General features: G+C 37.0%; 1 protein-coding gene and 1 long non-coding RNA gene across 6 annotated transcripts in view; both read left to right on the forward strand.

The window, feature by feature from the left end:
* The window catches only part of LOC127881089 (DNA-directed RNA polymerase, mitochondrial-like), an 82,541-nt gene that overhangs the window by 20,424 nt on the left and 41,364 nt on the right, over window positions 1-20,753 (forward strand). For all 5 annotated transcript variants that reach the window (XM_052428774.1, XM_052428772.1, XM_052428776.1 and 2 more), the window contains exons 9-11: window positions 5,046-5,114; window positions 11,173-11,280; window positions 11,962-12,105. In XM_052428774.1, the coding sequence (XP_052284734.1) occupies window positions 5,046-5,114; window positions 11,173-11,280; window positions 11,962-12,105 (321 nt within the window). The remainder of the gene's footprint in view (window positions 1-5,045; window positions 5,115-11,172; window positions 11,281-11,961; window positions 12,106-20,753) is intronic.
* On the forward strand, window positions 7,650-8,634 carry LOC127881107 (uncharacterized). Its single transcript, XR_008049903.1, has 2 exons — window positions 7,650-8,231; window positions 8,504-8,634. It is a non-coding gene; the product is annotated as an uncharacterized LOC127881107 (long non-coding RNA).

Below are 20,753 nucleotides of genomic sequence, written 5' to 3' on the forward strand. Positions count from 1 at the left end.
TATCAAATAATCCAACATAATTGCAACATCACTTACGAAAAATAATCTTAAACATTTATGTAGGTAAATATGTTTGAGAATTTCATTAACACAACTATATGACTACGCCATTTTTCAGAAGTGTAAAGAGTACAGTGCATAATGTGGAACAAAGCTTTCATTGGACGAGGGTATTTAAATTTTGATCGAATGCAATACAATCTTACAAAAAAACGTTTAATTACGTCATACGCCTTAATGTAAAAAACGTTTTCCTCCTGGAAATTGTGCTATTAATGCATAATATTATCAAAACATTTTTTTGACACGAAAAGCGTTGTAACAAATTAATATCCAATTCAGAACAATTATACCATAAGTATAAATGTTCCGTTAAATTCCCAAATGAGAATAATAATTTATAATCCGAAACACACTCCGCTGTTTTAATGTTAACACGAGGTTTACAAATGCTTCCAATATAGCCATCATGTATATTTCCAGACAAAAGAGCGCGAAAAATTATGCGGCAATGTACAAGGTCAAGGTATAGAGTGTGCAAGTATTGATTCAGTGTCCGACAAATCCATTGCCCGGAGCCCGGGGGCTACCGAAATTTTTCATCTGGCTACTGAAATTTTCCAGCTGACGCCTGCCGGGCTACTATAAATCTATAAGAGCGGTAGCCCGGTTTATTAACAGATATATGTAGAATAAACACGCTGACCATGCGTTTGTACACTGTGTATTGCTTATAATCCGATAACAAAGTGCAATCAATTATCTAATCAGTCACCGATCACTTGCGGTAATGTCTTAAACAGTAACAGTGTATTTTAATCATCCAATCATAATCAACATTTGTCGTCTGCTAATAATATGATGAGAGCCGGTTGGATAGTTGGCGCACATGATGCAACATCATTTCGCAGTTTGGAATTCTTTGTTTACCGCAACAATGAGTAATAGCGACAACGTTTTTGATGTCGTTAAATATCGAAGGGCGCCAAACATTAAATAAATCAAAACAATAGCGGATTCTTCAAAACGGTAACGAAACCGAAAATGAATATTAATGACAACTTTGTGAACGCGGTTAACACCTGCTAATTAGTTTGCATTGTCAATTATTTATTGGATTAATCGACTGTTTATCAATATTCCCATATATACCCGATTTATATTTTTAAAACCAAATTATGGGTGGGTAATATAGACAATAAGAGTCATAAACACAAACGTTTGTTATTGTCTTAAGTGTCAAATGAATTTCGGCATATGGTTCTATTTAAAGATATAATGAAATAAGCTCCCAATCAGGACCGTTGTATTGCAACATGCGTAAATAACTTGCCACGGTTTGCACACGTTGTGTACAGCTATTTTAGGTTACAAAATTCTACATTTAAGAAATGAATTTCTTTGTCCTGGTAAAAAGCGTGCGAAAATTGGCGTGGGTGTATTTATTTGTAAATAAAAAATTTCGTAGCGGGTACAACATTGAGATCATTTAATTTCCATTAAAAGTTTCGTTGTGAATTTTAACTAAAGTACCGGGGTATATCGCGAATTATTTGGCATTGTCATTTTCTCTTAATAAAATATCATGTAAACACCAGTTCCTTCATTATTGAAACAATTGTTGTATTGTATACTGACTGCACACAAGTGTTGTAACATACGGATGCAATACGTAAATTCGGACAGTACTTAAAGTCGGACACAAGTAAATAAATGCTTTAATACTCTTGATTTCTTGAAACTCAGTATTTGTTGTTAAAAAGGGCAGTTGAATTGATTAACACCATACGAGTCAATCGTTTTGATCATCTAAACGCTTTATTTACGTTTACGACTTAACGTGCTGTCCGAATTTAAGTACACATACATGTGCACATACATGTAATATCTATATGTAGTATATGATTTTCTTTGGTACATTTACATTTAAGTACACGGTGCCTGTACTGTAACATTAATTTACGATATTGACTACATGAACATCAGACTACTTGCTGTTTTATGTATATGTATGTATACATATTATGTATATGTAAATAAAGAAATAAAATAAAGATGAAAACCTGCCTCTTATCATTTTGTAGGAAAATTTTATGGGCTACCAAATATTTTTATTGGTAGCCCAGTGGGCTACCTGAAAAAAAAAGAAATTTGTCGGACACTGATTGATTTTTTATACAAACTGTGTAGCGCAGAGAACATTGAATTCTGTTGATTTTGGTTATATGTTTCTTTGGTATTTTTAAAATAGTTATATCGCCAACAATTTGATTTTTTTTTTTTAAAGTCGTATCAAATCAAACACGCCGTATTCGTATCATTACTGATAAAAGTAAAACATAATACCTTGACTTGTATAGTTCTGAGTAAGCGCCAAAAAATGTATACAAACTGTTATTTTTTGTCAATGCCCTATGATCCATTATCGCACTTAATTGGCAGCGCCATATTGTTGATTCTGTGATTGTGACATCTTTTCACAGTTTGAACACGTACAAAGAGTGCTTTTTGTTTTGGGCGTGAAATCCCAGAGAAATGCATGTACATTATACATCATCATATTTATTGAACTCTGCGAATGCTTACTGCTACGTTGATATACTCGTTTTTTTTCAGCAAAACAAACACAATGTTTAATGGCTTTAATATATAGGCAATGATGTAATAACAACATATCATATAACACGATGTCATAATAACATGTACTTAAAAATAGAACAGTAATGTATTTCCGAGTTCCGGCTTATCAAGCATTGTGAATGTATGTACAACGCTCGGAAAGTAACGCCAGTAACACGAGTTATCCGCATTGGAGACTGAAACAGAAAATAAGTATAGCATAATTTAGTCCAAATAATAAGACGTAATCTACCGATAACATTTAAACTTTAAATGAAAGTGTTACTAAAACAATTTTCCCTGCCTTAAGGCGCGAATATTTTGCTTAACACTGTTATCAAAAGGGCTACACGTTATAATTCTTAATGAAATGCAAAAATAAGTATTAACATAATTAATAACGTGAATAAACACACACGGTAAGATCAAAGTTTAAAAGGAAAACTTATATCATATTTCTCGTAAATAACCAAATTATTAGTTTCGTCTAAATCAAATACCATGTATAGAGAAACAAGGTATTTATAACCGACCAATGACGAAACACTATGCAACTTTCAATTTACACAGTGCTATGCTACATGTATATGGCAACAATATGGAATTTGAACAGTGGTAGTGTATTCGGGCCTGGAATATAATTGATTGTAAGTTTTAATAAACATTCTGCTAATGCAATTAGTTAAATAATGTTTATATGTTATGTTCAATAATTATTGCATGATCATTCTGCGCTGTTATATTAATTTGGAGCCGTTAAAGCTTCTTATATTACTTCATCAAGTTCATGTCGGAACAGGAGTATTTTAGCTAATACGCCCAAAGTGTACAAAAACAAAAAAAGTTTTATTATTGCAATGTATAATGTAAGTGTTAACATATATGTTACATGTAATGTAGTGTAACCCTCAACGTACATGTAAATCGCTTAAAAAGGGGAATTACGGCGGTTTGCGGTGATTTGCGCTGATTCGCGCTGATTGCGAAACAGCGAGATACATCACGCGACAGTCGCCGAGATATCACCCAAATTTTCTTGTCGCTAGGAAACACCGCGATTTGTCACGTTGCATCTATTGTGGTGATGCGAGAATTGCAGCAAAAATCATGGGTCGCGTAGTGTACTAGCAACCTATCGGAGAATAGGTCAGATACCTTATTTCAATATATGGCAATCCTAGTATTTTTAAAAAACAAACATGACAGGTAACCAATGTCAGATGGAAAAAGAAAAGGAAAGATAGGTCAAGCTAATTGTTTGTCATGATATCTCTTTAAACCTCACGCAATATGCAAGTAGTGTTGCCATGATCGCAACATCTTGATGAATTATAATTCAATTTTTTGTCTCATAAACATTTACTTTGTTTAACAAACAACCTCTACAAAGTTATCATTCCTACTGCCTTTCGGCACCTCATTAACCTGAAAAACTCGTAACTTTATGTTTCCTCAGGCAAATATCTTCCTTGTGCAATAAACAATTTCTTCACCACGTTAACAATCCTGCTAGACTCACTAATGCCTCAAGAATGAAGTTAAGTTAAGGTGATCTACGTCATTAGGTATTTTGCATTTGTCATGAACTCTATAAGTAACAGAAACTTTGAAGCCTACAAACACTTTTTGGAATTTTGGAAAAAGATTCATGATTGAATGAAAGAACTTTCATTAATCTTGTAGAACATGCGTAGATTTGATCTTCAGCATCTAAAAATATGTGAAATAGAAAGAACGACAATATCTTTTGCAGAGATAAATGTACCTACGTTATAAGCAAAGGACCTGTGCGACAATGCCCGGACTTTTTAGTCTGTTTAGTTAACACCGTAGTAACGTTTTCCATATATAAAAAATGCTCACCCTTCCAGCTTTAAGCGCCCAGTGGGACAAGGGATAGAAAGAGAAAGTCACATGCTTGAGTACATTTCAACCCATGTGCATTGCACGCTTTTTTCGCATAAAAAAAGTGGAGCGATACAGGGCCACCATGACCCTCTTGTATTACTGTTCTTGTAATGCTATTGCATTGTATAACAAATGTGAAATAAACAGAGAGAATGGTTCAGGTTCATTATAGTATCATACATGGTTGTGCTTAAAAATTATACTGACATCTATGAAAATTGTACCTTAGACCTAAGTATGTCTTGGTCTATTCCCACTCAGAAGCAGAGTGAAAATGGCTATGTGCAAAATGCATAAATCCAGAACTGCCTGCGAGTAATTGGCAGTCTGATCAGGTTTTATGTGGTTTGCTGCTCATCAGTATCTAAGGGTTGCAAATGAAGCCTTTAAAACTTGAATCTAGTATGAAAGGTCTTGAAATAAATATTACTTTTTAAGGGACTACAAACACTTCAAAGAACATATTTAAGCGGTAATGGGTTAAGATGTTTATTAAGGTCTCTTATGTTCTTGTGCAGGGCCTGGATGTTAAGAACATATTCAATGAGTGCCATTTCTTCAACAACGAGAGGCATGTTGTCTATGAGGTAAGCTCTCTATGTTAGCAGAATCAGCAGCAAAAATACCCCATGCACGGCCCTATGTAGGAATTTTTGACTGGGAAGGCCTAACAGGAGAGGGTGCAGAAGGGGTTTCCCCTCAGGAATTTATATTTTTTTTAATACTGCACTTTTCAAGGTGAATTAAAATGCTTTAAAAACTTATTTTGTGATATAAACTTATGGAATATAATAAGTAAATCAGCAACTTTCTAAAGTCTAAAGCTTTTAGTTTAAATATTGGTGTGAAATTTGGGCCAATGTTTAAAGCTTAAGATTTTAGAAATGTATGATGTTTGATAAAGAAGGAAAGCAAACTTTGAAAAAACCTTTATTATGAAATGTATCATAAAGAATGACTGACATATTCATAATAGTATTTTCTCTGTGAATTTACACCTCTGAAGTTTCAAAGTAAATTCATAGTTTAATGTTTATCATCTACTACACCTTTTTAGCTCACATGAGAACAACGTGCTTATGGTGAGCTTTTGTGATCGCTTTTTGTCCGTTGTGCGTCATGCGCCGTCAACATTTGCCTTGTTAACTCTAGAGGCCACATTTATTGTCCATCTTTATGAAATTTGGTCAGAAGATTCGTCTCAATGATATCTTGGATGAGTTCGAAAATAGTTACGTTTGCTTGAAAAACATGGCTGCCTATGGGCGGGGCATTTTTCCTTATATGGCTTTAGTAAAATCTTGTTAATACTCTAGAAGCCACATTTATTGTCCAATCTTCATGAAACTTGGCCAGCAGATTCTTCCCGATAATATCTTGAAAGAGTTAAAAAATGATGCTGGTTGGTTGGAAAACATGGCTGCCATGGGGCGGGGCATTTTTCTGTATATGGCTAAACTAAAACCTTGTTTACACTCTAGAGGCCACGTTTATTTTCCGATCTTCATGAAACTTGGTCAGAAGATTTGTCCCAATAATATCTTGTTATCTCAGATGAGCGACTTTGGGCCTTTCAGGCCCTCTTGTTATTTCAACATCATCAACACAGATAAAATATTGCGATCGTTTACAACTCTGACATTAGATTTGACTCATTTTCTAAAACTTTTTTCAAAACGCTTTATTGACCTGATATTTGGTGTGTGAATTTACCTATATGACTTACAGATGAAGTATGAGTTTTGTCATGGCTTCTAATCTTTCTTTGAAGTAGTTTGTTCAAATAGGAAATTGTAAAAATGAGGTTGCCAGAACTGATGCAAAAATAAATAACGCAACAACATTAATGTGAACTCTTTCTGTATACTTTTTTTTGCAGTGGGCCTGTTTTGTTGGAGTTAAATGCTTGTGTATTGGATACTATGTTCTCCAAGTGATTGGTTGGTCCCAGATTTAATCCAGTTTCTCACTTGATCATACTGAAAGAGATATAAGTCTCCCTCTTGGAAAACAGGGTTAAATGCATGTGCTTAAATTGTTTTCCCAGATAAGCCAGTGCAGTCTGCTGAGGCTAATTAGGGATGGCACGTTCTGCTTTTATTAGCTCATCTTTTAAAAAAAAAAATTATGAGCTATTGTCATCACCTTGGCGTCGGCGTTTGCGTCGGCGTCCGGTTAAGTTTTGCGTTTAGGTCCACTTTTCTCAGAAAGTATCAATGCTATTGCATTCAAACTTGGTACACTTACTAACTATCATGAGGGGACTGGGCAGGCAAAGTTAGATAACTCTGGCGTGCATTTTGACAGAATTATGTGCACTTTTTATACTTAGAAAATTGAAAATTTTGGTTAAGTTTTGTGTTTAGGTCTACTTTATTCCTACAGTATCAAAGCTATTGCTTTCATACTTGCAACACTTATTATCTATCATAAGGGGACTGTGCAGGCAAAGTTATGTAACTCTGACTGGCATTTGGACGGAATTATGGGCCCTTTATACTTAGAAAATTGAAAATTTGGTTAAGTTTTGTGTTTTGGTCCACTTTACCCCTAAAGTATCATAGTTATTGCTTTCATACTTGGAACACTCGCAAACTATCATAAGGGTACAGTAAAAGGACAAGTTGCATAACTCTGGTTGTCAATTTTACGGAATTATGGCCCTTTTTTGACTTAGTAACTTTGAATATATGGTTAAATTTTGTGTTTCGATCCACTTTACTTCTAAAGTATCAAGGCTATTGCTTTCAAACTTCAAATACTTTCATGCTATCATGAGGTTACTGTACCTGGCAAGTTGAATTTTACCTTGACCTTTGAATGACCTTTACTCTCAAGGTCAAATTATTAAATTTTGCTAAAATTGCCATAACTTCTTTATTTATGATAAGATTTGATTGATACTTTGACAAAACTACTCTTACAGATCATCTCACAAATGACCACCACACCCTCACACTATACTCCCCCCCCCTCACCCCCACCCCCCACCCCCCATTTTTTTTTTTTTTAAACACAAGTATTTATTTTTAGCCGGATTTTTTTCGAAAAAATCTCGGCTTATAGATTGATGTTGTCGGGCGGGCGGGGGGGCGGGTGGGCGGGCGGGGTGGCGGCGTGCTCGAAAATGTTTAAGTTCTTATTTCATGGTATAACTTTGGTATGCTTGGACCTAGAGTCTTCAAACTTGACATGAAGGTTGGCCAGGATTAACAGATGACCACTGGTCATTTCAAGGTCATTCATTTGAAGGTCAAGGTCACTGTGACCTTCAATATAAAAAATGTTAAAGTTCTTATAACTTTGGTATGCTTGGACCTAGAGTCTTGAAACTTGACATGAAGGTTGGCCATAACTAGTTAGTAACCACTGGTCATTTCAAGGTCATTCATTTGAAGGTCAAGGTCACTGTGACCTTGAATGTAAAAATGTTAAAGTTCTTATTTCATGGTATAACTTTGGTATGCTTGGACCTAGAGTCTTCAAACTTGACATGAAGGTTGGCCAGGATTAACAGATGACCACTGGTCATTTCAAGGTCATTCATTTGAAGGTGAAGGTCACTGTGACCTTCAATATAAAAATGTTAAAGTTGTTATAACTTTGGTATGCTTGGACCTAGAGTCTTGAAACTTGACATGAAGGTTGGCCAGAACTAGTAAGTAACCACTGGACATTTCAAGGTCATTCATTTGAAGGTCAAGGTCACTGTGACCTTGAATGTAAAAATGTTAAAGTTGTTATAACTTTGGTATGCTTGGACCTAGAGTCTTGAAACTTGACATGAAGGTTGGCCAGAACTAGTAAGTAACCACTGGACATTTCAAGGTCATTCATTTGAAGGTCAAGGTCACTGTGACCTTGAATGTAAAAATGTTAAAGTTGTTATAACTTTGGTATGCTTGGACCTAGAGTCTTGAAACTTGACATGAAGGTTGGCCAGAGTGATCATAAGGCTGTCTGGATTTCTGTGTAGGTATGTGAAAGCAAAACAATAAATAGTATTATTTCATCTAAGTTTATTTTCTTACATTTGATAATGAAATTGATGGAAACTTCAAACAATATCTTACTAATTTGCTAATAAAAAAATTGAGATCAAACTTTCCTAATTGTCAATTCAAGTTCATATTTGTGACCTTAAATGTTATTGTTGTTCATGTATATGCATGCATTCAAAACATAACACAAGGTTTGCTCATGCCTTGAAAAGTACTTACATTTCATTTTGACCTTTGAACAATATTTCAGTAATTTAAGTATTGCATTGACAAAAACACGAAAGGTACTTTCCTGTCATTTAAATCAAAAATCCGGCTTCAATGCGGTCATCTCCGACAGCGGAACTCTTGTTATTATTTTATTTTTGAAATACCGTCCAACCATCGCACCCAAGAATCCCCTTCCCCCCCCCCCCACCCCCCCCACCCCCCCCCAAATATTTTTTTTTTTTTTGCATTTTTTTTTTGCATTTTTGGAAGATAATAGAATAAATGTCCACACCCCCACACTATACACCCCTCTTCACTCCACCCCTCCCTCCTTTGTGATTTAAATTGAGAGTCCCTTCACCTTTAAAAAGAAAATAAATGAGCAGTCTGCACCCGCAAGGCGGTGCTCTTGTTGCATTTTTCATTTGAAGGAAGACTCTTCTTAGCGGAAATCCAACTTAGGCAGAATGTGTCTACACAGGCTAATCTGGTACAGAATGTGTCTACACAGGCTAATCTGGTACAGAATGTGTCTACACAGGCTAATCTGGTACAGAATGTGTCTACACAGGCTAATCTGGTACAGAATGTGTCTACACAGGCTTATCTGGTACAGAATGTGTCTACACAGGCTAATCTGGTACAGAATGTGTCTACACAGGCTTATCTGGTACAGAATGTGTCTACACAGGCTAATCTGGTACAGAATGTGTCTACACAGGCTTATCTGGTACAGAATGTGTCTACACAGGCTAATCTGGTACAGAATGTGTCTACACAGGCTAATCTGGTACAGAATGTGTCTACACAGGCTAATCTGGTACAGAATGTGTCTACACAGGCTTATCTGGTACAGAATGTGTCTACACAGGCTAATCTGGTACAGAATGTGTCTACACAGGCTAATCTGGTACAGAATGTGTCTACACAGGCTTATCTGGTACAGAATGTGTCTACACAGGCTTATCTGGTACAGAATGTGTCTACACAGGCTTATCTGGTACAGAATGTGTCTACACAGGCTTATCTGGTACAGAATGTGTCTACACAGGCTAATCTGGTACAGAATGTGTCTACACAGGCTAATCTGGTACAGAATGTGTCTACACAGGCTTATCTGGTACAGAATGTGTCTACACAGGCTAATCTGGTACAGAATGTGTCTACACAGGCTAATCTGGTACAGAATGTGTCTACACAGGCTAATCTGGTACAGAATGTGTCTACACAGGCTAATCTGGTACAGAATGTGTCTACACAGGCTAATCTGGTACAGAATGTGTCTACACAGGCTTATCTGGTACAGAATGTGTCTACACAGGCTTATCTGGTACAGAATGTGTCTACACAGGCTTATCTGGTACAGAATGTGTCTACACAGGCTTATCTGGTACAGAATGTGTCTACACAGGCTAATCTGGTACAGAATGTGTCTACACAGGCTAATCTGGTACAGAATGTGTCTACACAGGCTAATCTGGTACAGAATGTGTCTACACAGGCTAATCTGGTACAGAATGTGTCTACACAGGCTAATCTGGTACAGAATGTGTCTACACAGGCTTATCTGGTACAGAATGTGTCTACACAGGCTTATCTGGTACAGAATGTGTCTACACAGGCTTATCTGGTACAGAATGTGTCTACACAGGCTAATCTGGTACAGAATGTGTCTACACAGGCTAATCTGGTACAGAATGTGTCTACACAGGCTAATCTGGTACAGAATGTGTCTACACAGGCTAATCTGGTACAGAATGTGTCTACACAGGCTAATCTGGTACAGAATGTGTCTACACAGGCTAATCTGGTACAGAATGTGTCTACACAGGCTAATCTGGTACAGAATGTGTCTACACAGGCTTATCTGGTACAGAATGTGTCTACACAGGCTTATCTGGTACAGAATGTGTCTACACAGGCTTATCTGGTACAGAATGTGTCTACACAGGCTTATCTGGTACAGAATGTGTCTACACAGGCTTATCTGGTACAGAATGTGTCTACACAGGCTTATCTGGTACAGAATGTGTCTACACAGGCTAATCTGGTACAGAATGTGTCTACACAGGCTAATCTGGTACAGAATGTGTCTACACAGGCTAATCTGGTACAGAATGTGTCTACACAGGCTAATCTGGTACAGAATGTGTCTACACAGGCTAATCTGGTACAGAATGTGTCTACACAGGCTAATCTGGTACAGAATGTGTCTACACAGGCTAATCTGGTACAGAATGTGTCTACACAGGCTAATCTGGTACAGAATGTGTCTACACAGGCTAATCTGGTACAGAATGTGTCTACACAGACTAATCTGGTACAGAATGTGTCTACACAGACTTATCTGGTATGACACTACACACATGCCTTTTGCCATGTTGTCACATAACGGGTCTCGGGTGTTTATATTAAACTTTTGCTCATTATGCAGTTGCTGAAAAGTGTGATACCGGACTATGAGCCCCACCCACCCCAGATAGAGAAACAGTATGAGGGGCCCCTTGTGGAGGCGCTAAACACACCGTTGCCCAGCAACCAGGTACTTGCCTAGCAACCAGATACTTGCCTAGCAACCAGGTACTTTTTGTTGTACAACCTGCAGGAGAAGCTTTAGAGGGGGGCTATTGGCGTCACTGTTGGTCAGTTTGTAGATGTTGTAGATAAGTCAGACCATGTAAAATGTTAAAGGTCTGTGCAGATATCAAGTGAGAGGGGGTTTATTGAATTCTGTTCCGCTTAGTTTGTAGATCAGTTAGTTTATAGAACATGTTCAAAGTATGTGAACTAAAGGGAACAAATCCCACATTTCTAAAGCAACTGAAATCAACTTTTGTTCTTCAACATGTAGTGTAGATGTGTTCGACAAAAATTGAGCGTGTCAGGTGTTTAATATTTTGTTTGTATCATTATAAAGTGGTCATCTACTAAGTTTGACTACAATCCCTACGATCAAAGCCCAGTCACATAACTTGTGACCACTTTCCAAACTAGTTCTGTTCTCAGTTGTTGACAAACATATAAGCACAAATTATGATGAGGTTATCTATTTGCAGATAAAGAAGTAAGTCTGTTGAATATGAGGAAAAAAATCCCAAAAGACACGGTACCCATGACTTTCATAGCTAATACAAATGTGTGTAACCCTTTCAGAAGGTGAGTGTTAACCTGTTCAGTGGGGTGATGTTGTAATGACTAATACAGTTTCGTGTAACCCTTTCAGAAGGTGAGTGTTAACCCATTCAGCGGGGTGATGTCCAGCGATGACATGATGCGACAGGCAGAGCGACAGTTCAACCTCGAACTTGACGGCTTTGTAGACATCAAGTCCATCTTCAATACTGGGAAACCCATGGATCTGTGCAAGGTCAGCAATTTATTTTTGCCACAGTATGAAAAGTACGGGTACCATGCCAGGTACGGGGTCCATGCCAATTAGGAAGAATAAGTCCAGAAAACCCGGAAATCAGGAAAATTCGTGTAATGAACTCTTCTGATAAGGAATTGTGGGTCGTTTTTATTGCTTCGCACTTATTTTGCACTAACCTTTATAAAAACAAATCATGCATTTTCGCTGAAATCATTAGTGTCAGTGCTCATTTATTTGGTCGCATAAGTTACATGAAATACTCGTATTCAACAAATTCCTTGTTGGAATGTTTCGGATGGTTATTGGGGATTTTTTTTTCCATTAAAAATACGTTAATATGGTATGTTTTGTTTAATGGAAATCCCTTCTCTAGAAAATCTAGTTAAGGCGGAATAACTTTTCCCTGATTAGCCTGTGTGAACTGCACAGGCTAATCTGGAAAGACACATATCAATGAAACCTCTTTGTCTCATAGTGAGGCTCAAATGTTTTATGCTCAATCTTAGTAAAAAATAAACATGTTCAAACTAAATCATAAATGCCATTTACATAAAAACAAAAACAAGCAATGAAATCAGTTGAACTTTAACAAGTTATCATACCATTCAAACCATATGCTCAGTAAATACATGTTCCATCTGCACATTGCGCATTTGAACCAAACTTGAATAAATAAAATTTCTGACAAACCAAACAGTTGTCAGGGAAATAAACTTTTTCTTTTAGAACTTATGCCATTAATTGCAGCTTGTTTTTAATTATTTTGAGTTGACATCGGGTTCAACTATTTAAACTATACAAAAAAGCTCCATTTTTAATTCCCATTTTTTTATATGGTTAAGTTTAGACTAAGTTAATATTTTCTTTAGTTATGTATGTAGGCGCTTCTTCATATAATGGTATGACTAAAGATTTTTATGCCCCCGAAGGAGGGCATATAGTGATCGGACCATCCGTCCGTCTCTCCGTCACACTTTGCGTTTAGGTTTCGAAAAATGCTCATAAGTTCTATGTCCCTTCACATAGCAACTTGATATTTGGCATGCACGTATATCTCATGGAGCTGCACATTTTGAGTGGTGAAAGGTCAAGGTCATCCTTTAAGGTAAAAGGTAAATAAAACATGTATCAAAGCGGCGCAGTCGGGGGCATTGTGTTTTTGACAAACACATCTCTTGTTATTTTATATTTTGAAAATTGTGATTTGGTCTTTCCCCAAGGCCTTAAAGGACAGAGGCTACCTTGTGCAGGAATTTTAATTAATGGGTACACCTGCTTTGAACATATTTTCACATTTTCAAATTTACATTTCCTGGGTACCCCTATTCCTAAATTAACAAAATATCTTCAAAAGCATGATTTAGGGGAAAACATGTTCCCTAGTTTTCAAATGTTATCTTTTGTGCTTATTTCAGCTCATAAGAAATGTAGAAATTAATATTAGGAATCTTTAAAGAAAATCAAACGCTTTGCCAAATGATATGCCCAGTGTGTTTTACAGTTAACAAAATCTTGGCGCATGACCTGCTGATGTATTAGAAGTACTTAAATCTTGATTTTAAAATACGTCATTTATCACGTCTTATGACAACATTCTCCAGTGATGATAATTTTTTGATGACGTTGAAACTATTGGAAGACTGTTTTATAGTTTGGCATCTCAGAAGGATTTTTTCTCGTTCAAAGTCTTTTCTTTATTGTTTAATTTTTATGCCCCCCTTTGAAGAAGAGGGGGTATATTGCTTTGCTCATGTCGGTCGGTCTGTCAGTCTGTTGGTCGGTCCGTCCACCAGGTGGTTGTCAGACAATAACTCAAGAACGCTTGGGCCTAGGATCATGAAACTTTATAGGTACATTGATCATGAATTGCAGATGACCCCTATTGATTTTGAGGTCACTAGGTCAAAGGTCAAGGTCACGGTGACCCGAAATAGTAAAATGGTTTTTGAATGATAACTCAAGAACGCATACGCCTAGGATCATGAAACTTCATGGGTAGATTGATCATGATTCGCAGATGACCCCTATTGATTTTGAGGTCACAAGGTCAAAGGTCAAGGTCACGGTGACCCGAAATAGTAAAATGGTTTTCGGATGATAACTCAAGAATGCATACGCCTAGGATCATGAAACTTCATGGGTAGATTGATCATGACTCGCAGATGACCCCTATTGATTTTGAGGTCACTAGGTCAAAGGTCAAGGTCACGGTGACCCGAAATAGTAAAATGGTTTTCGGATGATAACTCAAGAACGCATATGCCTAGGATCATGAAACTTCACAGGTAGATTGATCATGACTCGCAGATGACCCCTATTGATTTTGAGGTCACAAGGTCAAAGGTCAAGGTGACCCGAAATAGTAAAATGATTTTCGGATGATAACTCAAGAACGCTTTTGCCTAGGATCATGACACTTCATAGGTACATTGATCATGACTCACAGATGACCCCTATTGATTTTCAGGTCACTAGGTCAAAGGTCAAGGTCACAGTGACAAAAAACGTATTCACGCAATGGCTGCCACTACAACGGACAGCCCATATGGGGGTCATGCATGTTTTACAAACAGCCCTTGTTTAAACGAGTTTCTTTTATTTTGTTCGGATTAAAAAAACGGAAATGAAATATGGCAAAAACGGTGTAAAAAGGATTAATGCAACTCTGACATTTGGTATCCAGAAAGATAAGTTAGATGAATTAAATTTATACCATTTCCAACGCGGCAATGCGGTCTTGACAAGAGCGAGTGAATGCTTCAAAAATTACCGAGATCCCCTTTATAGAACATTAATTTACTTCACAAACTTGAAATGTCATATAAGCAATAACTAAGCATTATTAAGAATGTATTATGTCACGTGTGCATGTAAAATAATTGAGAATTTTGGAACCCAATTCATGTAACTTTATGAAATCCCCGTTAAAAATCGCGTTTCTGTGTGTGTCAGAAACAAGTGAAAACCATTTTGTTATTATTTTAATAAAGACGTATCGATAAATGCTATTTTGTAAAAGAGTTATCATTACTGATATTAGTTAACCAATAAATGCGGTAACTTCGGGGAAGTCGGTACCTGCGCGAGCGTCTGATATTGGTAGCCTTATTAATTTATAATAGCCTGACCGTATTCCATTTCGTACAACGCTAATTTTATATCAGACAATGTCCAAACTTACTGTGTTGTTTTTGTGCTTTAAATTATAGTGATTGATAAATGTCCCATGAGCAATGTTTAATACGATTAATATCACTTTTATATGCAATAACATGTGGGATTGAGGTACCCACCCGGCGTCAGAAAGCGCGTAAAACTTCACCGAATTCCCAGTTATAAAGCGCTATTTCGTGTCAAATACACGGGTAGTGGTGAATGTTTTGGTAATAATTTTGTTAATAACACGGGTAAATACCGGTGAAGTGTTAATTTATTGCAAATACCACCATTACACATAATAACGGGTTCGATTTCGGTAAGCGCGCAAGCCTTTGAGAGCGTGTTTAATGTACCGATTGACCTGTTATAAATAGCTGATGTTCTCTTTAATTGTATATTTTTTGCATTTGCAGAATAACTAAATGGCATCAACCCCTTTACAAGTGTAATATGGTGTTAAACAAGTCCATAAAATCATCCGGAATATCGCGTAAATCTATATGCAGTCTATAGGCAAAGAAGCCATTTTGGTGTTAGCTTGTCTAGGTTTTCTTCTCGCTGAGCCACGTGATTAAGTGGGCGGAGCGATCACTGATAAGGCGTCATGTCAATTCTTGAAGGTCATTAAGAGGTAGGACATTTGTGAACATTGGCATTTAAAATAATGACAACTAAAAATACTTACCAATAAAAATGGACATTGAATTTCTATTGATGTAATATTGAAGAGTAAAGCTGGAATGGTGGTTAAGAATCTGTAGTTATCATGCGGTCAGAAGAATAATGTGCATGATAAATAAATGATTCATTATAGTACTTGCTTCTCAGTAACTCCATTATGTTTACATAATATATATAATAAATGAACTGTTCATGCATCTATTTAGGGCACATCTGTTCCACTAGTTTCTGTGTCTTTTGAGCAATGACATCTGTAGGCACAATGGTGTAGTCATGTGGCATTTCTAGATTTCCATCGGTGTTCTCCCAAGAATTGTAGTGCATGCCTCGCCACATTGTTATGCTGTGGAAACACACAAACCAGGGACGGTTCACCTTAAAATCCTTCTGAAAGATTTCCAGCACTGCAGCGTGCTTTGGTAGAAATCCAATGTGGGTGCCAGCTCCGTGCATTCCAATCCACAAGTCTGTCTGGCTGCTGATTTCCAGTTGGGACTTCATTGGGAGGGCTTCCATTAAGGCAGCCTGTACATGAGAACCAGGAAAAGCCTTCATTAGTGTTTCCACAACTTCTGCTTCGTTGAAGACCTTTCTTCCAACGTTTCCTGCAGCGTTTCTCGGATGATACACTGCATTTCTACGCACTATGAAAGTGATGTGTAATTTCTTACAGTTAAGCACATCCTTTGTAGGCAAATCAAATCGGTCCAACACAAATGTACGAAATTCTTCTAGGTAAGGAATTGGGGGATCAACATGCTCACTAAATGACATAAGTCTCTCCTCTACTCCCCATATGAAGTTCTCATAGTGCACCGGTTGACTTAGATGGCCAACTCTGATTGGTGTGCTATAAATAACATCCCAAGCTTTGTCCAATGGCGTGAAAGGATGGGCATCAAGAAAGAGAATGGACATTTCAGAAGGCTGTACCTTGAGGAAGGACAGAAGAATAAACACATTAAAGAAACACCTCATCCAGTTGTGAAGGTTAGCATAGTCACCTCTTAGGACCCCAAACGTATATTTATGTACATGGTTAGAAGCATTATTAGCTGTTGACACAATTTTAATGTTATTTTTCCAGTTCAAACCTGAATTGGACAGTTTTTGTTGGCTGGTATCATTAGTATCACAACTAAGTTCCCAGAAGTTGGAATTTAGATTAAAATATTCCTGGCCCTCTGTTTGTCCCAGAACGGCCTTAACTTGCTCACCTCCTTTCACATTATTTTTGCTCTGTTTTTCAGGGTGCATAACAATATTCCTTGCTACTCCAAAATATTTGCCATAAACTTTTAAGCGATCCCCACATATGTGTATTTCATTTTTAGCTCATCTATTTTTTGAAAAAAAATTATGAGCTATTGTCATCACCTTGGCGTCGGCGTCGGCGTCGGCGTCTGCGTCGGCGTCGGCGTCGGCGTCCGGTTAAGTTTTGCGTTTAGGTCCACTTTTCTCAGTAAGTATCAATGCTATTGCATTCAAACTTGGTACACTTACTTACTATCATGAGGGGACTGGGCAGGCAAAGTTAGATAACTCTGGCGTGCATTTTAACTGAATTATGTGCCCTTTTTATACTTAGAAAATTGAAAATTTTGGTTAAGTTTTGCGTTTAGGTCCACTTTTTTCAGAAAGTATCAATGCTATTGCATTCAAACTTGGTACACTTACTTACTATCATGAGGGGACTGGGCACGCAAAGTTAGATAACTCTGGCGTGCTTTTTGACAGAATTATGTGCCCTTTTTATACTTAGAAAATTGAAAATTTTGGTTAAGTTTTGTGTTAAGGTCCATTTTATTCCTTAAGTATCAAAGCTATTGCTTTCATACTTGCAACACTTACTAACTACCGTAAGGGGACTGTGCAGGCAAAGTTATGTAACTCTGACTGGCATTTGGACAGAATTATGGGCCCTTTATACTTAGAAAATTGAAAGTTTGGTTAAGTTTTGTGTTTTGGTCCACTTTACCCCTAAAGTATCATAGATATTGCTATCATACTTGGAACACTCGCAAACTATCATAAGGGTACAGTAAAAGGACAAGTTGCATAACTCTGGATGTCATTTTTACGGAATTATGGCCCTTTTTTGACTTAGTAACTTTGAATATATGGTTAAATTTTGTGTTTCGATCCACTTTACTTCTTAAGTATCAAGGCTTTTGCTTTCAAACTTCAAATACTTTCATGCTATCATGAGGTTACTGTACCTGGCAAGTTGAATTTTACCTTGACCTTTGAATGACCTTGACTCTCAAGGTCAAATTATTAAATTTCTCTAAAATTGCCATAACTTCTTTATTTATGATTAGATTTGATTGATACTTTGACAAAACTACTCTTACCTGACATACCACAATAGACTCCACCCAAACCATCGCCTGTGCCCCCCCCCCCCCCCCACAACCCCCCCCCCCCCTATAATTTTTTTTTTTTTTTTAAGATCATCTCACAAATGACCACCACACCCTCACACTATACCCCCCCCCACCCCACCCCACCCCCTCCCCAATTTTTTTTTTAAACGGTTAAAAAACAAAACTATTTATTTTGATTATTTTATGTTTGAAATACTGTCCAACCATCGCACCCAAGAATCCCCCCCCCACCCCCCCCTCCCCCCACCCGAATCCCCCCCCCCTATTTTTTTTTTTTTTAAGATCATCTCACAAATTACCACCACACCCTCACACTATACCCCCCCCACCTCACCCCCCCCATTTTTTTTTATGAAACGGTTAAAAAACACAAATATTTATTTTTGTTATTTTATGTTTGAAATACCGTTTTTTCCTTTTTTTCGCATTTTTGGAAGAAAATGTAATAAATGTCCACCACACCCCCACACAATGCACCGCTCTACACTCCACCCCTCCCTCCTTTGTGATTGAAAATGAGAGTCCCTTCACCTTTAAAAAGAAAATAGATGAGCGGTCTGCACCCGCAAGGCGGTGCTCTTGTTTTTGTTAAACCATGACAAGAATGGCTCTTTGTCAATCACAAATTTATTTGTGAAATATTCATACTTTTTCTCTCTTACAATCATTTCTAGGTTGTTCACAGGAGAAAGTTTTGTCTGAAGAGTTTCAGATTTGCTGGTGTTGCTCACCTTTCCAGATTTCACAGCGTCACCATGGATATTGTGATTTTGTGATGTTTCATTTTGCACAATAAATTCTGGTTGTTTGATGTCTGCTAAGATTGGAATCTGCCTTTGCTCCAAGCTTGGCTTGAGTCTTGTCATTTCTTCTTTGTAATGTAGGAACAAAAAAACACCACCTATCGTTGAAACCAACACTAATAGGGTCAGTACACTTTTCAATCGCCTCCTAAATCTCATCTTGACTCTTTATTGTTAAGTTGCGTATACTCCACTTCCTACTACTTTTGATCTGCAGTTTTCCACCAAAAGAAAACACTTAATACATGTACTATTGCTTTAAAAATCTTCCTGCATTGTTTGCCTGTGATTTACAAATAGTCACTTTACGCTTGTTTTCCGCACTTCTTCTGACCAGTTTTTGAATCAGCATATAGCATCAGAGCCAATCATTGAGATCAATATTGTGTAGCTTGCCTGGATTCCAATACCATTATACAAATGTAAGCTTCAGAGTAATATGACAAGTATACACTTTTAGTGCACGTTGACCAAATAGTGATACAATCCATCAGTAATGCATGCACAGGGCTAGATAGCAGTTTGTTAGTAGCCAAGTAGACGCCATGCATATAATTAAAGTTACGAAACTTCCTTAAAACGTCTCATTTAAAATATTCATTATACTTAACCACAACTTACATGTTATATAAATGCCCCATGTTGGTTTTACTTTTTTGATGGTATATATTAGGGCATTAACAATCGACAGGGTTAGCTGTTAGCTGCTGGTGAGAAAAGATCACAACATTTTATAACTCCCATCACCCTTTATCTTGTATTATGAATTTGTATGCTAATTTCTCTAAGTGAAGGCATGTATATATATATATATATATATTATATATATATATATATATATAACTTCCAAAGACATATAAAGCATTAAATTATAGGTATCCATAAAAAATGACTTGAAAACTGCAGTTGGCTGACAGCAGCTGTAAATAAATGATTCGCACTAAAAAACAATGTTTGTTTAACAAGAGACTTGGGATAAATTATAATCAGTTGTTATACAGGCCTTTTCCGTCCTATGCCAAAGGTCTGAATATCGGGTTCCCAATGCTAATCTGGTTGTTTTTTTCAGAATTGAAAAACAAATTCCCAATTTCAACTTCCAACAATTGCAAAGTATTATAAATAATTAAATTGAAATGCCTCTATGTGAAAGCCTCATGAATTGTACTGAAATTTCTGTAATTACAATGTATCAAATGACTGCTTTACTAGCAATTTCCTTTTCTCCAAATTTGTATGCCCCCTTTTGAAGAAAAGGGGAAATATAGTGATTGGACTGTCCGTCTCGTCTGTCTGTCCTTCTGTCCTTTCTGTCTTTCCGTCACATTTTGCGTTTAGGTTTCGAAAAATGCTCATAACTTCTATGTCCCTTGAGATATAACCTTCATATTTGGTATGCATGTGTATATGGACAAGTCCTTTCCATACGCACAAATTTTTTTCCCCCTGTGACCTTGACCTTGAACTTAGGGTCCGCGTTTAGGTTTCGAAAAATGCTAATAACATCCATGTCCCTTGAGATATAACCTTCATATTTGGTATGCATGTGTATATGGACAAGGCCTTTCCATACGCACACAAATTTTTACCCCTGTGACCTTGACCTTGAACTTAG

This window comes from Dreissena polymorpha, chromosome 5 (genome assembly GCF_020536995.1).
Source record: "Dreissena polymorpha isolate Duluth1 chromosome 5, UMN_Dpol_1.0, whole genome shotgun sequence".
Taxonomy (NCBI): domain Eukaryota; kingdom Metazoa; phylum Mollusca; class Bivalvia; order Myida; family Dreissenidae; genus Dreissena; species Dreissena polymorpha.